The following is a 20,601-nucleotide window of genomic DNA, read 5'->3' as shown; positions in this document are numbered from 1 at the left end:
GAGGTGATGGTCTTGGTAAGGTTGATCTCTCAGGTCACCAAAACATTTTGACGGTGCTTTTAGAATGAACAGAAAAAAAAAACAAACAGTTTTTGAAATGTGTGCTATGGCAGAATGAGAGCAGCAACAAGCTGTAGAATTAAATAATGGATTTAATTAACAGCAAGAATTGGCTTCTCATTAAGAAAGTGATTGGAGTGAAATTGGTTGGAGTTTGAAGCCCCAGTTTAGCTGATCATCTGTTAGCTCGTTTCACATCTCATTTTTGCTTGACTGTCATTTAATGAAGAAAAGAATCAATTCAGAGGGCTGAACTCTTCCAATAGGGCTATTAAAGTGATGGGGAAAAAGTTAATTAGCAGTGAAAACTGATCACTGATTAGGAAAAGGGTTAGAATGAAAACCTGTAGCCACTGCGGCACTCCAGGCCGGGAGTTCGCCACCCCTTACCTAGATTGTCCAAAATAACATCAAATCAATAAATATTCTATACAATGGATTCAGAAAGCATTCAGACCCGTTCATCTTCCCCACATCCTGCTATGTTGCAGTCCTGTGCCAAAATCTCCCAAATTCACCCTTTCCCCGCATCAAGCAACCAAATACCCTCCAGAATGACAAAGCAAAAACAGGAAGCCAGAAACCCCTGCAAACTCCCTAAAAACAAAAAAGTGAAATATCACGTTGACACAAGCATTCAGACCCTTCACTGCGACACCTAAAAAAGAAACAAACCACTCCCAAGAATACACCAGCATTCCTATAAAGAAAGAAAACTAAAAAGTAACAAAACATCTGAATTGGCCGTTCCAGTCTCAGTAAGGTAATATGCAGGCATATTGTTGTAGTTACAGTTACGTCCATAAGTATGCGGACAGTGACACAGTTTTCATAATTTTGCCTCTGTACAAAACCGCAACAGATTTGAAAAAAAGTTATCATTATGTGATTGAAGTGTACACTTTCAGCTTTAATTTAAGATATTTACCAAAATATCATATGAGCCATTTAGGAATGACAGCCATTTTTCTGCGTAAGTCCCCCATTTTCAGGGGCTGAGAAATATTTGGACCTTTAACTAACAAATGTTCCATAGTGAGGTTGGAGAAGTTTCCCAGTGTTAAAAGTTAATAACCAGTTTCTTGGTTTTGCTGATATTAATAAGGTTTTCTGCACCATGAAATAAAGTTCTCCATCTGACTCCTACACTCTGTCTCATCTCCCTTATCAATATATCCCATAAGTGCTGAATCATTTGAGAATTTCTGCAGATAACATGACCTGGTATTGTATATATAGTCTGAGGTGCACAGATTGAAGAGAAAAGGGGACAGGACTGATCTTTATGGTGTTCCAGTGTTGCTCACACAATCCTTGAACTGCACAAACTAAGGCCTACCCAACCGATAGTCCATTATCCAGGACAGCATAGGCTCTTCCACCTGCTTATCTCTGAACTTACCCCTTAACCATATACAGAAAGTCAAAAGCAAAGTGAAGAATGTGTTGTGGTGAAGAGGATCTCACGCAAGTTGAGTGGTCTCTGATCAGCAGCTCTCTATTCAGCACTCCCTAATTCCGGGACCACCTGTTGGGTTTCAATTTTGAGATGACCTTTGGTAAGACAGCAGACAAAAATCTGTAAAAATGCACACTTTACGGCAGATTTTCCTGTGTCCACAGTTTTAATACTTATATACAACATAAGAGCGCAACGTTTTTGGGTAAAAGAGTAGTAAAAAAATCTCCTTTGTTGATCTTATTTTTACGTTTGAGATGCATTAAACATAACACATGCAGAACAGCGATCAGAATAATTACTAATTCTTTGCTGTGTATAGGGTAATACTTTTTGCGTAGAAAAAATGATGATTTATTATTATTATGAGACATTACTGAGGAAATGAAGTGATCCCTCTCTCTCTCGCTCTTTCTCTCTCTCTGTCTCTCTCTCTCTCTCTCTACCAACACCCTTGCAGCCACTGATGCTCAACACCCCCTGGCGGAGAAGAGCTACGCACAATGCCGCGTCAGTTCCTTGTTGGATGCGGTTGTGCTGGGCGCTAGTGGACGGTCCTTGGTGCTGAATCGTGTTATTTTCTTCTTATACCGTGCTTTTTCTCAAGGGTTGGTGATGACTGAGACTGTCGAATACGACCTTCTTCTAAGTGCCGTTTCTCCGAAGTAGTCTTCAAGCTGAATACCGTCTTCTTCATTCTTTCCGTAAACTGATCCCGTGCGTCTCAACTCGGCGGCAGTGAAATTCAATGCGGGCTCCAGCACGCTGAATATAAATGCCCTAAATGCATGCAACGAAGAAGACCCCTGCGCCCGTAGCTACCAATGTGATGCATCTACACAAAAGGAAGACTAGTCCAAAAAGATGGGGAATAAGCAAACGATATTTACTGATGAACAGCTCGACGCTTACCAGGTAGGAATAAGACCACTACAACCTTTAATAGTGCGGTCATCGACTCCCTTATCAAATTTTGTCTCAAGTGCTTAAGTGAATATTACAGATGTTGCGCACCGTGGGATCTTTAACCTCCTGATTGACCCAAGCGAACACGAATTACTCGTAAAAAAAAAAAATAAATCGAAAAACGAGATTCGAGTTTACCTCACTGCCACAATCTGCTGGGTTGACGAACACAAGAAATAGCGTCTTGCTGGCATTAGAGTTCTGGTGGGGATCGAATCCATTCAGGGCAAGGGGGCAAAGGGTCGCTTCATTCATATAATAAACAGGACTTGGATCGATACAGCATGACATTTCAGATTGTTCCCTGCGTGAAAGCAGCGTCCAAAAGAACAAAGCGTGTGAGATCATCCTGTTACTGCAATCACAAAACCATGAGAATAGGAGCACATGACTGTGGCTGGACTCCTGTCTAAGTGTCCCATGATATTTTGACAAATGATTTATTTATTATCATAATTAGATTGTAATGTGGGTTCAACCCATTTTCAGGAGGTTGTCTTCAGGACATACATTTCCAGAGCCTGACAATTTAATAGACATGCAGCCATGAAGAATACAATCCAAATTACTTTTGCTGTTATTTAATTCTGAAGTATTTAAACTTCCCAACATACAGTGAAAAGTTTATCGTGTGTTTTTTCTTTTGTATTCTTAACAGAATTAACATTAATGAGAAAAGGAAACCTAATCCATTTTCAACACTGAATGCCTAGCAAGTAGCATTGTACATTCAAAAATATATACCATCTATAATATTTACAATTGGTCAGTCTTTTATAGTAATTAGAGCAGCCTGGTGCCATCAAATCAGTCACTGTCAGTGTGAAATTTCATTCTGTCCTCGTAGCTTTTCTTCCAGTATGTTTCCTCCCACATCCCAAAGAGGTGCACCTTTGATAATTTGATCCCTCTCCCAGTATAAGTGAGTGTGGGTGTGTGTACTTAAGTGCAACCTGAACTGGAGGGGCATCCCATAATCATAGGTTGTGTCATTTCTTATAGGACTGTCATTAGACAAAGACCTGTTTCATTCTGCATATAAATTTGGCTCTTCGGGCTTTGAAAAGGTTCCTAATATGTGGACAAAACAGAAACCTTTACTGTATAGTGTCATTGTGTGCTGCAAGAGTCCTTTATAAAAATCAAGAAGACACAAAATCTGTTATGTATTCATGGCTATTAATGGAATCTGTTACAGTTGTAAATAAATAAGGGCTTCTTTGTTGAACCTTCATGTGGACAGTTCTTCTGGGAACCAAAAACGATTCCCCCATGGCACTGCTCTAAAGAACCTTTTTGGCACCTTTACTTTTTAAGAGTGCATCCAAGCTTGGCTCCTGCTTTGCTCCTGATCTTTCTGGGATAGGCTTCAGCTTCCCAATGAGTCCACAATCTCATACAAGAGGTACATGCTAATTTATTTGTCATATTCATATGCCTTCTTAATAATGTAATTTATTAGAGTTTGCTGGAACCCCTGCTGACACCTATTGTGTCATTAGAGCCCCATGAGCTCTAAATTTAAAAGCTATATTGTTTATCAGTCTGATTCAGTTTTTACTATTGGGTATTACAGGATTCAAGCTAAAATAAATAATCCAAAAATATCTATTGTATTTGACTTATATTTTGATGTTAGACCACAATGGTGTCCTATACAGGATTAGTTCTTTTCATGGTCCTGTAATGGAAGACTCATCTTATAAAAATGTCTGGATAGATTTTCATGTTGACATCCAGCAGCATTTTAGGGCTTTTCAAAGTGAAGTAAAATGCCTGACTCATCAAGACTAGTAGACACTTTACAATGAGGTGTGGCAGAATGCTTAGCCATTGTTTTTAGTTATTTATTAAAAGATAATGACAGTAGAAGCAAAAAAAATGGTGGCAACTTTAGGTTGCTTATAACCTTTGTTTATAGTGCATTAATTATTCTTTAACCTGTGCTTCTGTTACTATGTCAGTTCAGTACGTTTATGGTAAGTATTTAAGAGGCATGCAGAATGCGAAAGCATGCACAAGTTTCCCTGACCATTTGAAAAGGCTGTTACTGCAGACACACTCTTGGACCGATAATAACATGCATGATGTGTTTCATTTTCTCTAAAGAAGCCAACATATCAGGAGGACCTGAACTCCAGGGAGTAATTGTTTTAAATGTGCTGCAGTCACTCAAAAATGGTTCATTGAAGGAACTTGATTTAATTACATATAAAATGCATTGAGTAGTTTAAACTCAGTCTACAGTATTTACTGTAACCAGAATGGAAGGAATTAGGTGAATACAAGTTATTGGAGTTACTCAGACTTCTTTAAACTGACAACTGTGAAAGTAAAACAGTTTTGTTAGACCAAATTACTGAATGTTAACAAAGTTTAAATATGTTGATTGCACACTTGCACATTGCATGATGATTTCCAATCAATTAAAGACAGCCCAAAAATAAACCAAAATTGTGTTTTTAGAAATTTACATTTCTGTTTAGGGATTAATAAAGTATATCATCATCATTTTATTTTCACGTTGTAGTTAAATTAGTAGGTTATCTAATCACTAACCACAACCACATTGTTATTAAATGACCATCGCCAAGTATCCAATCACATCTAGGTAATTAACATATTAAATCATCTCATGTGGTTTAGGGTGTGCAGTAGATATGCCAGACTATTGATGACAAACACTTTCAAAGCCACCACAATAACTGCACAAATCGTTGGCACTTAAGTTACTGTTATGTCCAGTCTTTAGTTTTCTGTAATGTTAAGTAATTGAAGATTGCTAAAACTCTGCAATAGCTTTACAAAAAGAATGATTGATCAATGCAGATTAACACAATTTATGCTAATGAGGACATTCTGGAAAACTTCTCAGAAAGGTGCACTCTTAAAAATAAAGGTGCCAGAGCAGTTGTTCAGGGCGATGACATAGGGGAACCATTTTTGGTTCCCAAAAGACCCATCCATATGAAGTTTCCAGAAAGAACATTTGCTTTTTTACATCTATATCTGGCTCCATACACTAAATAACCAGAAACAGATGGTAACAGATTTGGGAAATACCAGTGGCTCCTGATTTTAAAAGGACTCTCACTGCATGCATCCGGTAACACAGGCTTAGTCCAGGTTTTCTTAATCTGTTAGTGTCCTGCAGCTTGCCATATATTAAAAAAATATTTGTTCTACATATTTTGAAGTTTTTCAAAGCAAAAAGAACCAGCTTCATATGCAAAGAACGTATTCCAGAATGAAATGGTTCTTTGTCAAGCAATGGAATTCTGGGGAAACACACAACACGGTAAAGAACAATTTTGTGCTATTAAAAACATTACTTTTAAGAGTGTAGCTTTACGTGAAATACTCTTTTTTTTAATAAAATCACCTGATTTGTCAACACTGCATCCTAACATGATTGTCAATGAAATGTGTTTGTTTTTTATAAACATAAATTAACCAAGTTCTGAATGTAGAGAAAAGCCAAGCAAAATGACACCTTTTATTGGCTAACTAAAAAGATTACAATATGCACGCTTTCGAGGCAACTCAGGCTGCTTCTTCAGGCAAGATTTAATCCCGGTGTGAATTCCATCTTACATCTTGCCTGAAGAAGGGGCCTGAATTGCCTCGAAAGCTTGCATATTGTAATCTTTTTAGTTAGCCAATAAAAGGTGTCATTTTGCTTGGCTTTTCTCTACATTCATAATGGTTAACACGATACAACACCCTAGTACAGTACTACCAAGTTCTAAAGACAACCAAATTATATCAGTTGTACAAGAAATAGATACATACACCTACAAACCAGGGGTTGTGCCAGGACTGGGCCCAGGTGGGACACCCTCGTGAATCTAGTATTTCTGCAGCCTGGAAGATCCACCCTGGTGTTCTGTATAAGTGGAGTTAACTTGCTTGACAGTCCTTGGCATTTTTGGAGTCAGGTGACCCTTCCACAACCCCTGTGTTAACCACCAGTGTAAATGGGCGGAGCTCTGGAGGTCTGCAGCTAGACTCTAATTGGCGCACATTGGAGTCAACTCCACCTATTTTGACTGCCCTTTGGAGTCAAGTCCACCAACTATGAGCTTCAGGGTGGAGTTTCTACACTGCAGAGAGATATACTTAACCCAATTTCCTCATTGGCCCACCCTATAGCTTAGGTTTGGTATTTTCTTCTTAAATGAAAATGAGCCTATACTGCATATATGCATTTTAATACACATCTCTTTTGATTAAAATATTAGTCAATTAAGAACTTACACAGCAAAATCACTAATTAATTTTATCACTAGACATGTTCCTTTAATTCTTTGTTGGTGATTATGTAGTGTATGGCTGCATAACAAAGTTTAGAAAATAAGGTTGACTTAAAATGTTAAAAATCACAGCCACTTAAAACACTCATTTGATTGGTATGATTCACGGGATGGAATAGTCCAAAAAAAAACAAATCTTTTGCGAATCGCCCAGCACTACTGTTGGGCTGTGTCTTGTTGAAGGGAAATGTGAACGATGTCTCAAAAAAGAGATGTTTTAGGTTTTTTTTAAGAAAACAGAAGCTAGCAGAAGTGCAAAATGTGCTGGAGTCTGATGTAGACACTAAAAATAGCCAATGGAAACCCTGCTGCTAACTGCGCCAACTTTAGCTATAGATGTGCTGACAACTCTACTTCTAAGGTAGTGTTATTGTGCAGCAAGAACCCTTTTAAGATTAAGAACCCATTGGTATTTCACAAATCTGTTATCATCTATTCATCAGTTCATTTGCTGACCTGGATTGAGGGACATCTGAAGCCTATCCCAGCAAGTGCGATCATCTTTTTATGTATATTTTATGGAATCTGTTATGGGTCTAAATAAAAGGGTCTTTCTGGACCCTTTGTATAGCTGGGTCGTTTAGGAACCAAAAATGGTTCTGCTATGGCATCTCTCCGAAGAACTGCTTTAGCAGCTTTATTTTCAAGAGTGTACTCTAAAATGATTCCTATAAATGGTGCTTTTAACTAAAGCAATGAAATCCATTCATATTGTTTATATGCAAACTGTACTTCTTAATGTGACACCCACAAAATTTGAGTCAGTTGTAAGGGATACATAAAGCCTTTGAAATCATTTTTGAGTAAAGTCAATTTAAGTTAGCTGAGCTATAGAAACATACTCCTGCAGGTGTATATTAAACAGCACAGGTATATGTTAAAAAGCACTGTCATGAGCAGAATCCCATCAGTCAGCTCTCTCCACACTTGATATACTGTTTTTGATTTTTACTCCCTCTTCCAACAGTTCATTATGGCTCTTCTCAGCACTGGCCTCCACCTTGAGATGTTAATATTGGGGGGGACTCTTGTTCTTCAGTATCTTGTGCACATACAGCATATTCTTAGCTATTTTTAGAGGGGAGTAGTTAATTTTTGTAAATGTTTATGTTTTCTGTTCTGCTATGGGCTATAGCAACATTCACATTTTTATTTCCACATAATCATGGTATTGCTTGCTATTGTTGCTGACTTGGTCTTCCTGATTTTAGCTATTAATGTGGAAAGTTTGCATATTTTTGCAATGTTTTTATGTGATGCCAACTTGTTTGCAATCAGAAATATACAGGAAAGAAGAATTGTGCAATCATTAAAAGTGTGCTGGAAGTATCCATGTCATTTCACTATTTTTATCCATTCCAGTAGTGATTAGTGTAAAATGGACAGAAATATGCAGTACATTTAAACAGTGACTTAATTGTCACTCCAGTTTCATCAGTGATCTTTAAAGATATCACCACCTTCTATACATTAAAGATTTCTGTTTTTTCCACATAGGACACTCTTAAAAACAAAAGTCTGAGTGTGGTTCTTCAGAGCAATGCCATGGGAGAATTAATTTTGGTTCCTAAATGACCCATCAATATGAAGGTTCCAGAAAGAACCTTTATTTACTTAGATCTTTAACAAGCTCTGTACAGTAAATAACCATGAAGAGATGGTAACAGATTTATGAAATACCAATAGCTCATAATTTTAAAAGGACTGTTGCTGCATAAAATAACACATGCTTTCTTAAACGTTCAGGTGTCTCTAATCTGTTAGTATCCTGCTAGGTAGCCTACCATATATTGAAGATTTCTGGGTTTTTCTACATATTAGGAAGTTTTTCAAAGCATAAAAGAACCGACTTCATATGCAAAGACCTCTTCCCAGAATGAAACGGTTCTTTGTCAAGCAGTAGTTTTATGAGAAACCACACAACCAAGTAAAGAACCAGCATTTTTAAGAGTGTAGGAACCTTTTCAGAACCAATTTCATATGCAAAGAACCCTTACCAGAATGAAACAGTTCTTACAATGGATCTGTGAGGATCCACACAACCCAGTAATGTGCCATTAAAGAACAAGTATTTCTAAGAGTGTAGGTTGTGTCAGAATCACCCTTAGCCACCAATTTTTGGCTCCACGTCCCAATAAGGCATTTTTCACAGTTGAGGTATGCTGTCCAGCAGTCAATGTTTAAGTTTGCTTTTTATTATAATTTACTCGACAGCTTTTACCAATAAAGGAAATAAGTCTATCAATGTGTGCTATTTGAAAGTTTTCAAGTTTGTTAGGCAAATTAGCAAAAGTAAAAATATGATTAACCTGTATTTAGAAGCATGTTCTCTGTGGTGGGCTGGCGCCCTGCCTGGGGTTTGTTTCCTGCCTTGCGCCCAGTGTTGGCTCAGACTGGCTCCAGCAGACCTCCGTGACCCTGTAGTTAGGATATAGCGGGCTGGATACTGGATGGATGGATGGATAATGAATGGGATGGATGGATAGAAGCATGTTCTTATCAAATGAAAGTGGTCATCAATTTCTTTAGCTAGTAAAGTTGTGGAAACTGCTTGCAGTAGTACTTTTTGATAGGGCACCACAGACAGAAAAATACGTAAAAATGGATTTGTGCTATTGAAGTACATTTCAACTAAGCAGGATGATCGACAGAGGACCTGTTTAAGCCTCGCACCTCGGCTCCTCTTAACTGGATTACGCGGGTTTGGTTCTGTATATATGCGCATTGGGATTGAAAACTCATTCAATTAAAAAAAAAACGTGCACCTCTTCTGTGTTTTCATGTTTGTTCTTGATAAGTTTCTTTTAGAAGTTATAATCATCATATTAATTCATCCGGGTCCTCCCTGCATGGAGTTTACATGTTCTCCCCGTGACTACATGGTCTTCCTCCAGGTGCTCCGGTTTTCTCCCACAGTCCAAAGACATGCAGGTTAGGTGCATTGGCGATTCTCAATTGTCCCTAGTGTGTGTGTGTGGGTGTGTGTGTGTGTGTGTGTGTGTGTGTGTGTGTGTATTTAGAAGCATGTTCTCTGTGGTGGGCTGGCGCCCTGCCTGGGGTTTGTTTCCTGCCTTGCTCCCTGTGTTGGCTCGGACTGGCTACAGCAGACCCCCGTGACCCTGTAGTTAGGATATAGCGGGTTGGATACTGGATGGATGGATAATGAATGGGATGGATGAATAGAAGCATGTTCTAGTTAGGATATAGCGGGTTGGATACTGGATGGATGGATGGATATTAATTCATACATTTGCCGGTGATTACACCAGTTCTTGTCTTGACACATTGATCATTAACATTTGTTAATCCTTCTCTTTCTTTACACCATAACTGGTAATTTGTAAATATTAGGGCTAAATATTACAATGTGGTTCCTAACTTGAGTTTTTATTTATTTTATGATCACATTGATCAGTGAGTGATGAATGGTTATCTTCTCTTTATCTTCTTGCAACATTGTCTTCCAGAGTAGGAAAGTGAATTATACAGGGGAAGTCCACCAAACCCCCCATGAAAAGGGTTAACTTAAATATTATAATATCCAGCCTGCAGTGGGTTGGCATGCTGTCCAGTTATTGTTCCAGGCTATGATTGTTGGGATAGGCAGCAGCACCCCGACAGCCTTGTTCAAGATGAAACATTTTGAAAAATGGAACCATGTTCTAAAGCTGATTACTGTAGATTGATTCCCTTGTTATTTTACAGTAAGATGCCCTTATTGACACTAACCCTCTGACACCAAGTTGGGCTGCTTTACCCCCTTGATGGTTAGATTGGGTTAGTAAATGGATGGAATGGAAATCCAGTATTTTCCATAACTTTACTATTTTAATTAGATTTCTTTGTTGAACTCTGGACTAGCTGTCAGCCATTGTCAGGGCACATACCCACACCTTAGTGCTGAGTAGGTAGAGGAGGAAAGCCTGCTGTTACCTACAGGTTGAGGTGGGAATGTCATCAGGACTCCTGGTGCCACTTTGAGGGCTTGTGTGTATGTGTTTGCATGAGAACATCCTGCAATGGAGTGAGATCTGATCCAGTGCAATTCATACCTTGCTGCCGGATTCCTCATAAATGTGGAATTGCGTAATTGAGGGATGGAATACAAATAGGAAAACCATGCACTGTGTTAAAATTGCTAATAGAACTGGAAATGTAGTATAAGTTATGGAAGCCCAGCCCCGGATATAGACAGGCACACACCAATGGTTACATAAAGCACACGTTTATTTACAAATAAAGTCCACAGCACACAGTGCCCTTGCACCAATCACCCACTTCTTCATGTCTTCACTACCTCCACTCCTCTCCCCTGAGCTCTGCCTTCTTCCTCCAGACTGCAGCTCCTGAATGGAGGGAGGCAGGCCCTTTTATGTCCACCTGGATGTGCTCCAGGTGCCTCCTGACAAGCTTCCTGCTGCACTTCCTGGTGTGGCGGAAGTGCCGCATGAGTACCCGGAAGCACTCCGGTTGTCCCTGGTTTTCCTTCCGCCAGTACCTCCGGGTGTGGCGGAAGTGCTGACGTCCAGGGCTCCACAGGCATCCGGGGCGCCCCCTGGCGGTGGCCACGGGACCCTATAGGGTTGAGCTTCCATGCTCCATTCCCGTGGCCCCCATATAAACCAGGGTGGCTGCCCTATCGTGGTCCGGAGGAGGCGTAGTCCCTATCCCGGTCCTTCCAGGCGTCCCGGCTGGGTACCGCCCCCAGCCACTTGCCACAAAGTGAATGGGGAACTGGGAAGACAAAGGGCTCAAAGTGAAATCAGAAGACTCCTATGGTGACTGCTTCTTTTTGGAACAGAACACCTGCCAATTACCAACTGACGTCAGCACCCACAGATAATTCTGTCACATCCGTCAATTTTGAAAAGTATTCAGTTCTGAGTTTAGTTTCCATGCATCTTTTATTTCAGGTAAATAATTCTTTCTCAGCCCTTTGTCATTTCTTATAATTGCCTGCCTGCAGAGTGCACGTAAACTGAGCCTATTAGTCCTCAATCAGGTCCCAGTTACTTTGAGAATTTCCCAATTCTCACAAGATTCCTAAGCAATCATTTACTGATTGTGGAGCCTAGATGTGATGGCTACAGGTGAATCCAGTTTATTACAAGATTACTGTTCTTACAGTGAGATCTCATGTTGCAAAATGGAATATCACATGAACGTGATAAGGATCACTTCTCTTTCTTTCTTCCAGGAAGTGATGCTAAGTGACTTAAGGCACTCTAAAACATAAAGGTCGAGTAATAAAACGTGAAATTTTAAAGAGATCAATATCTTTTTTTTCCATTGGTATACATGCCTCTCATTCACTTACTACCCACACGCTAACTTTGGCACCCTTTGCTGCCCAGGTATGGGGTGCTTACGGTGCTGTCTCTGTTTCTTTGGCTTCACTCATCACTTAAGCCTCGAGCGCAACTCGCTTGGCCTCCTAATTCGATTAGCCCCACGATCAAATCGGTAGCAGGGAGGAGAGCTTTTAGCACAGCTCATCGATCACAGAGTTCAATGTCCGCCCGTGCACTTCATATTCTCCAGTTCACCCCTTTCTTTTCTAGCTGTTGTTCTGTGTAGATCCGCAGCATTTCACCTGAAAACAGCTCCAGAAAAAGTTCTATCTGATAAAAAAAAAAAAAAAAATGTGGCCCCTTCAGGATCTACTGTAAACTTGAACTAGAAGTTCATTCTCTGATTGCAGCCAGCTCTTTTTGTGTTGCAGAAACAATCTGAAGCATCAAGTGGATTCATCCACTTGCTCATATTTGGCAAAACACGCGCCATTTCTGGAATTTTGGAAATGGCTACAAAGTGAACTAAAAATGAAATAGTAATGGATCTTATGCACTCATTTAGCACATTTTTAGCGACATCTGCCCACCTGCTGATCCAATATAATTACCTAATCAACCAATCATGTGGCAGCAGTGCACTGCAAAAAATCCCTGCAGATACAGGTGAGGAACTTCAGTTCATGTTTACTTCAAACAGCGGAATGGAGAGAAAATGTGATCTCAGTGATCATGACCGTGGCATGATTATTGGTGTCAGAGGGGCTGGTTTAATTATTTCTGTAATTGTTAATCTGCAGGGATTTTCATGCACAACGGTCTCTGGAGTTTAGTCGGAATGGTGCAGAACAACAAGGAATATCCAGTGAGCAGCAGTTCTGTAATGAAAGCACTAGAGAGAGGCCAGAGGAAAATGGCCAGACTGGTTTGAGTTGACAGAAAGGCTACAGTAATTCAGATAGTTACTCTGTACATCAGTCATATGCAGAAAATCATCTTAGAATGCATAAGACATTGTGATGGATGGTCTACAACAGCACAAGACCACATCAGTCCTACTGCTGTCAGCCAAGAATGGAAAGATGAGGCTGCTGTGGGGACACAGGCACACCAAAACTGGATAGTTGAAGAGTGGAAAAACATAGCCTGCGCTGGTGAATCTCGATTTCTGCTGAGGCACACAGATGGTAGACTCAGAATTTGGTGTCAACCATACGAATCCTTGCACTAAACCTGCCTTGTGTCAACAGTCCAGGCTGCTGGTGATGGTGTAATAGTGTGAGGAATGTTTTCTTGACACAATACCAATCAATCATTGCTTGAATGCCACAGCGTGCTTGAGTATTGTTGCTGACCATGTACATCCCTTCATGGCCACAATTTACATTATCTTCTAATGCCTACTTCCAGCATGATAATGCACTATGTCACAAGGAGAACTTCATCTTAAACCGGTTTCATGAATGTTCATTCTTCATGGCCTTAACAGTCTTGCCAGATCTGAATCTAATATAACAACTTTATAATGTGTTAGACCAGGAGATTCACAGAATGAATGTACAGCTGACAAAACTTGTGCAATGCAGTCATGTCAACATAGACGACAATCTCAAAGAAAACATTTCCCACATATTGGGGAATCCATGCCGTAAAGAACTGAGGCTGTTGTGACAGAAAAATGATGGCCTGCCAAGTATAAGTATAGTGGTCCTAATGATTTGCTCAGTGAGTATAGATGCATATCTAGTTTGGCTGGAGTGGAACAGGCTGTTTTAGTAAATGAGATGTAGTAGAGGAACAGAATGGTTTAGTGGGTACCACACCTGTCAACGTCAAACCACACGTGTCAGCAGGAACCTTTTCACAGCCCAAAGAACCATTTCATATTCGAATAACCCTTCATAGAAGGAAATGGTTATTTGTCAGATCTATCAGGAACCAAAAAAAACCAGTAAAATGCCGTTAAAGAATTATTATTTTGAAGAGTGTAGACAAAAGGACATGTCAATTAGATCTCATGACTGAGTTGTTTTTATTTATTTTTTCCCTAGCATAGCAAAACTCCCGTTTATTAAAATGGGCTTAATGGTACAATGGTAAGCCTGTCTGTTTTGATTGCATCCTGTATTTAGGAACCTCTTGTTCAGAGGATATTCCTTATATCTATCTTTCTTTTTCTTGTTGTCTTTTCTCGCTGGACATTCCAGCCCTGTTGTGGACATCAGAGGACCGACAAATTGTTTTCTACCTTACACTGGCCACTTGCTTTTGTTTATCGGAAGGTCACGCCATCTTTGGACCAAAGGTGACATTATACCCAGACAAGGGAATGAACACTTGACTAATGGAGGTTGTCACACACGTGCGACTAGGAGCGAGCTGAGTGTACCAAGTGGAGGTAATTACCCTCAAGGCCAAGGGGTGGCAGGGTGCTCTACACCTACTTCAGTTACCTCTGCAGGCCAAATATGGGAAATCCTGTCTGATTTAACATCTCTTCCAGTTCCGCATGGAGGCCATGCTGCCGGCTACTCCACTGTAAAAGAATGAGTCTCAACACACTGGAAAGTTGGGCCGGTTCTAGACAGGCATATATGAGGGGGCAGACAGAAATGTGAAGGGGGCACATGGTGACGATGGAGGTGGGAAAGGGGTGGGGGTGCTCTGGATAACTGTTTTTGTCATGTAATTAGATTGCACTTTGTCAGGCCTCTACCCTAAGACTTGTCCAACTTGGGTGTCCCACCTGAAGGCTAAGCTTCTGCTGGTGTAGCTCTTAGGGTCACTGAGGCACGGAAACCCCCTGACCACAATAAGGTGGCAATCCTTCAGGAGGATAACTGAAAAATAAAACAACAAAAGTAAAATAAAATATTCCTCATCAAATTATAACAACTAAAAACATGACATTTACCTTCATTTTATGGCCTTATATCAAATATATTTGAACCCAACAATAACACTTCTCACTATTGCCAATACTAACAAAACTAAAAAGGGTAGGCCAAGTTATAAAAAAAAAATCAATTCACCAAGTCTTGAAAAGTAAAAAAATAAAATAAAGAATAAAATAAAATATCCATCCAGATCTTTACAACCAACAACATAAAAATTATCTTAATTGGATGGCCTAATTCTCAAATAAATTTGCAAAATAAAGTAAGAATAAAATAAGACCTCTCAATATAGCCAATATTTACAAAACTAAAAAGGGTTGGCATAGTAATTAAAACAAAAAAAAAAATTCACCATGTCTTTTCCTATAATTCTCAAACTAATTTGTAGAACACAACAGATTTAGAACAGAACATTTGAACTTTTTTCTTCTTTTTTTGTCTTTTTGTCTTGTTTTAAGCTTGTTTGTTTTGCAAGCAACTGAACTCTCTATTTGCAACTGAACAGCTCCTCTCTCCTTTCTCCTCAATCCACTCTACAACAACAGTCTCCTGTTTCCCTTTGCAAAAAACTCTTACAAATTCATCCATATTCAAGTTATTTGTTATGGACTTCTCATGGGCCAAGATCACCAAATTCCTCTTTCTTTTATGTAACATGGTGTGACAATAGGGGGTTAGGACCCGCGACAAAGTGGAGAAGGAACTCTCACACGATGCTGAAGACACACCAATTACCAGGGCTGTTACATACAATTTATGCAACTCAGGAAAGGCTTCCTTGTACTCCTGCAGGAGTTTACACACAGTGGACAGGTCTGTTTCCTTTGAACATTTTTAAGCAGCATCTGTTTTGCCACAAGAACTTCATTTTTCAGACTTACAACATCTGATACAGTGCCAGCCATCACAGCCAGAGGGTGCAACAGGGTGGGATCTAGAAATGCGCTAGATTTGGGTGCAAGACTAGATATGGCTCTCATCAGGTCAATATTCTTATGTGAAAATCTAGTTTCCATTTCTGAAATGGCCCTGTCAGGGATGTTGAGCAGGGATCTTTTCAGAGACTGATGGGGGGAAATGGTAGGGTCACCAGAGTCTGTATGGCCCAAAGTTCTGGTTCTATTGGGAGCCACGGGTCGAGGGCATGGAAGCCCTTCCCTGTAGGGGCCCGTGGTCACCGCCAGGCGGCGCCCCGATGCCGGTTTATCCCGTGCGGTTGCCGGTCGGGGCAGGAGCCTCCAGACAGAGTGGGGGCGTCCGTCCTGGTTAGGCAGGGGCCTCGGTACAGGGCTTTGAAGCCCAGCCCTGTAGGGACCCGTGGCCACCGCCAGGCGGCGCCCCGGTGCCTAATTATCCCGGGAGCCGGCACTTCCGCCACACCAGGAAGTGCCGGGGGGAAGACTTTGTGTGGCGCCGGAGAGCTGCCAGGAAGGCAGCCGACACTTCCGCCACGCTGGGGCGTGGCCAAGGAACAGATGGCGGAAGCACCTGGGGCTCATCCGGGGCATTATTTAAGGGGCCGCCTCCCTCCAGTCATTGGTGGAAGTCGGGAGGCAGAAGGACTGAGCTGGAGAGCGAGGACAGGAGGCGGCCAGGAAGCAAGGCACAGAACTGTGGGCCCTGGACTTGGGGGAATCAGTGCAGAAGGCACTGGGGTTTTGTGAGTGTGCACTGGACTTTTATATTGTAAATAAAGTGTGTTGGGTGAAACAATGTTGTCCGTCTGTCTGTGCCGGGGCCAGCGTTCACAGTGGCGTAGTCGGCAGGATACTCCTCCTGGGACAAGGCGGGGACCTGGGTTCAAACAATCAATTTCTGTGAACGGCCCGGCGCAGCAGCGGACCCCACACACTGGCCGCGGGAGCGGCCCGCGCACGACCCCGTGGGAGCGTTTCGCCCCAGAAACCGCTCCAGTCGCGCTGTCGGGACGGACAACCAGGCCGGCGTGGCAGTACCGAAGGCCACACCGAGGCGAGGGCCTCGGCATGACGGGATCCGGGAGGTAAGTGCCCTGCCCTGCAATCATCGGCCCTTCGGGGTCGGTCTTACCTCTATCCTTACAGGGAGGGACGAACCGGATCCGCGTCCGTGGCAGGAGCACGCCGGGCCACGGGCTGTCGGCAGCGCGGCGACGGCGGCAGCGAAGAAGGCTGCGGAAACGGAGCCGCTGCGGCTCGAGGAATCGCCGCAACCACAACGCGGCGAAGAGGCACGTCTCCGCACTCGGAGCTGGGAAGGCAAGATGGCCGCGGGCCGGATGGCCCGCCCGCTGACAGGCACGGATTGGCCGGTGTGTCTTGCGTGCCCGCCGATGATTGGATAGAGGCGGGCCCAAGGAATGCCAGTCTCGTGCCAAACCGAGACCCGATTGGGCCAGAGGGAGTGGCCCAGAGGAGGCAGGCGTCGCGTGGAGCTGATGGACAGGTAAGCCCACCGACGTTTGTCTCTCTCTCCACCAGCGGCTCGGCGCGCGGCCGGAGGAGTCCTTCGCCCGCCAAGCCGCCCTTAGAGGAGCTGCTACGTGTTCTCGCCGCCAGTGCGAGCAGCTGATGGAGATGGCGGTCGCGTCGAGAAAGACACCGAGTGAGACGGAGGATCGGCGCGGCGCTGGAACCGGAGGCAGGCAGAACACGGCGGGAGTGGTGAGTGTTGCCGCTCCCGTAGAGCAAGTGGGGAGGTTTGCCGAACATGGCTGTGACCGCACGGGACGATCAGCTCCAAGTAAGCAACCTCCCGACAGCAGACGCCGCGGTGCAGACAGCTAGCGAGGCGAGGAGCTCGAACACGCAAGGGCTGGTAGGATCGGGGCTGCTGAGTGCCCTGGGTCCTAGCGCCCTGCGCTTCAAGCCTGCAGCTGTCTCCTGTCGCTCTGCCTGGACGCAGACGGGCTGGATTTGAGCTTTGCTGTGCTCAGACCCAGACCGCCAGCGTCAAGAAAAGAAGGAGGAACCGAAGGGTGAATGCCGGTTCCCCGATAGGAGAGGACGGCGCTGGGTGCGCGCGTCCGAGAAGGGCCGTCCTCTGTGTGGGCAGAGGAGATCCCCTGGGCGGATGGGCGAGCTGCCTGCGAGAGCGGTGCCGAGGCTGACGAGCGGACGGGCATGGAACCTGCGGCGGAGGACTTCAGCAGGCAAGTTGGGGGCTGTCGGAGGGGGGCAGGAGCACGGTCGATACGGAGACCGACGGGCTCGGGATGAGTGTCCTGGCTGTGCTTCTGGCCCTCTTTTCCTTTATTTTACAGGCCCGAAGCCCCGACGAGCGCTGAGGCCGACGTCGACGGGGACCTGCCCGCCTGGAACGGGCCGCTCCGCGGGAGTGCTCCACGCCGGGAGGCCTACAGTGACCCCGCTGGGGGGAACAGCGGGGGCGAGAGCGGCGCAGACCACAGGGGGACGCTTGCGCGGCGCGAGGGTGCGAAGACAGATGTCCCAGGGTGCCGTGTTGGACCCTGGGGACATAGTAGGCCCCTCGCTGGGGACGTGCTGCCCTTTCGGGTTGTGCCGTTCGGACCCACGAGGATGTGAGGAGGGCTTGTGCCTCCTCCAGACCGCGAGGGCGTCCGTCCTGGTTCTATTGGGAGCCACGGGTCGAGGGCATGGAAGCCCTTCCCTGTAGGGGCCCGTGGTCACCGCCAGGCGGCGCCCCGATGCCGGTTTATCCCGTGCGGTTGCCGGTCGGGCAGGAGCCCGGCCGGACGCTTGAGGACCGGAGGAGGGCGAGTGCCTCCTCCAGACAGAGTGGGGGCGTCCGTCCTGGTTAGGCAGGGGGCCTCGGGTACAGGGCTTTGAAGCCCAGCCCTGTAGGGACCCGTGGCCACCGCCAGGCGGCGCCGTGCCTAATTATCCGGAGCGCACTTCCGCCACACCAGGAAGTGCCGGGGGGAAGACTTTGTGTGGCGCCCGGAGAGCTGCCAGGAAGGCAGCCGACACTTCCGCCACGCTGGGGCGTGGCCAAGGAACAGATGGCGGAAGCACCTGGGGCTCATCCGGGGCATTATTTAAGGCCGCCTCCCTCCAGTCATTGGTGGAAGTCGGGAGGCAGAAGGACTGAGCTGGAGAGCGAGGACAGGAGGCGGCCAGGAAGCAAGGCACAGAACTATGGGCCCTGGACTTGGGGGAATCAGTGCAGAAGGCACTGGGGTTTTGTGAGTGTGCACTGGACTTTTATATTGTAAATAAAGTGTGTTGGGTGAAACAATGTTGTCCGTCTGTCTGTGCCGGGGCCAGCGTTCACAAGTACCAGGCAGGATTGAACGATCTTAATGTTGTACCACCAAGTACACGTTTGGGGTAACTACCCAGTATTGGCTGGGATGGTGTATTACCATTTATCTCACTGGGTAGCTGAGCGGGTTGCTTTGGGGCAGCAATTGTTGGCAGAGGTACAGGAGAAGCAGTGCCTGTTGGTGCCACAGGAGTAGACATGCTAGTTGCTGTCTCTGATCATTGCTACTGCTATTGGTACAGCCAGGAGCAGCGTCACACTTTTTAAAAGCTTGGGAAAAAGGATGCATCTCACAGCATTAACTTTCCCTTTGTGAACTGCTGGAAGATGGGGAGGAAAGTAATTAATCTTTACTAAAATTGCTGTGATTTCATCAGTACTGTATATGAAACGAGAAAACTGTTGAGTGCAGAGTTGAAAGCTGGGGCGTGGCTGTGTGTCGGGGTCTGACAGACAGACACAGGTCCTCCAGTCGGCTCTATGTAGCAGACAGGCTCACAGTGGTGCTTGTGGGATTGTGAAAGAAACACTTCTCTACCAGACTGAAACTGTGAAAAGAACAATGGACTAGTCCCCCTTTGACTGTACAAATATCGATGTATTTTTTAGTTGTTGTTAATTATCTCACGAGTCGCTATGATTTTGACGACAGAGATTTGCTGCTTCCTCAAAGCCTGCCGCTGTTGCGCAGCCCTGCCTACTGAGAAACCTGACACCGGGTCATTTGCATACTAACAGTGATTGGATGTTTAGCTGGGGGGAGGGTGAGTGGGAGATCTCTGCGGAGTGCTGTGTGAGCTGCGGACAAACAGTGCACGGAGGGAAAGAGCGAACAGGAGGTGAAACCTATCATCTCATTGTGCCTTTTCCAGTGGATTTTTCAGCTACTGTAGTACATCTTGTCCATATTCAGTTTGTGGGTAATCTATTATTTTCTCTCTCAGCTTCTAAATGCTTGATTTAAAGGGACAGGGCGTTTGTTTAAGGGGACATTGCCCCCCCTTGCCCCAGCATAGAGCCGGCCCCGCTGGAAAGATTTGGGGCAGCCACCCGTATATTGTCTGCAAAAGGTTTAAAGAAAACAAGTTGTTGTTGTCAGGTTGAGTTCCAGGACTGTACTGATGAGGTATTTGAAGATGGCGGTTTTATATGCCGTGAACCGGAAGTGACACCAGTCTGGGCATTGGAACCAGAAGTGCCATCAGTCTGGCCACCGGAACCGGAAGTGACATCATTCTGGGCAACAGAAACCGGAAGTGATGTTACATCAGGCAGGTTTTCCCATATTTGGCCTGCAGAGGTAACAGAAATAGGTTTAGAGCACCCCATCACCCCTTGGCCTGGTGGGTAATTACCTCCACTTGGTCCACTCAGCTCGCTCCTAGGTGCAC

General features: G+C 44.2%; 1 protein-coding gene across 1 annotated transcript in view; it reads left to right on the top strand.

The window, feature by feature from the left end:
• Positions 1 to 2,009: 2,009 nt before the first annotated feature.
• cib2 (calcium and integrin binding family member 2) overlaps positions 2,010 to 20,601 on the top strand; it is a 70,632-nt gene continuing 52,040 nt past the window's right edge. Inside the window, exon 1 of the mRNA XM_039773663.1 lies at positions 2,010 to 2,434. Coding sequence (XP_039629597.1) covers positions 2,384 to 2,434 — 51 coding nt within the window. The 5' untranslated portion in view covers positions 2,010 to 2,383. The remainder of the gene's footprint in view (positions 2,435 to 20,601) is intronic.

The sequence above is a fragment of the Polypterus senegalus genome, chromosome 12 (genome assembly GCF_016835505.1).
Source record: "Polypterus senegalus isolate Bchr_013 chromosome 12, ASM1683550v1, whole genome shotgun sequence".
NCBI classification, from domain to species: domain Eukaryota; kingdom Metazoa; phylum Chordata; class Cladistia; order Polypteriformes; family Polypteridae; genus Polypterus; species Polypterus senegalus.
Note: the sequence above shows the minus strand (reverse complement) of the source record. Positions and strands in the feature narration are given on the sequence as shown.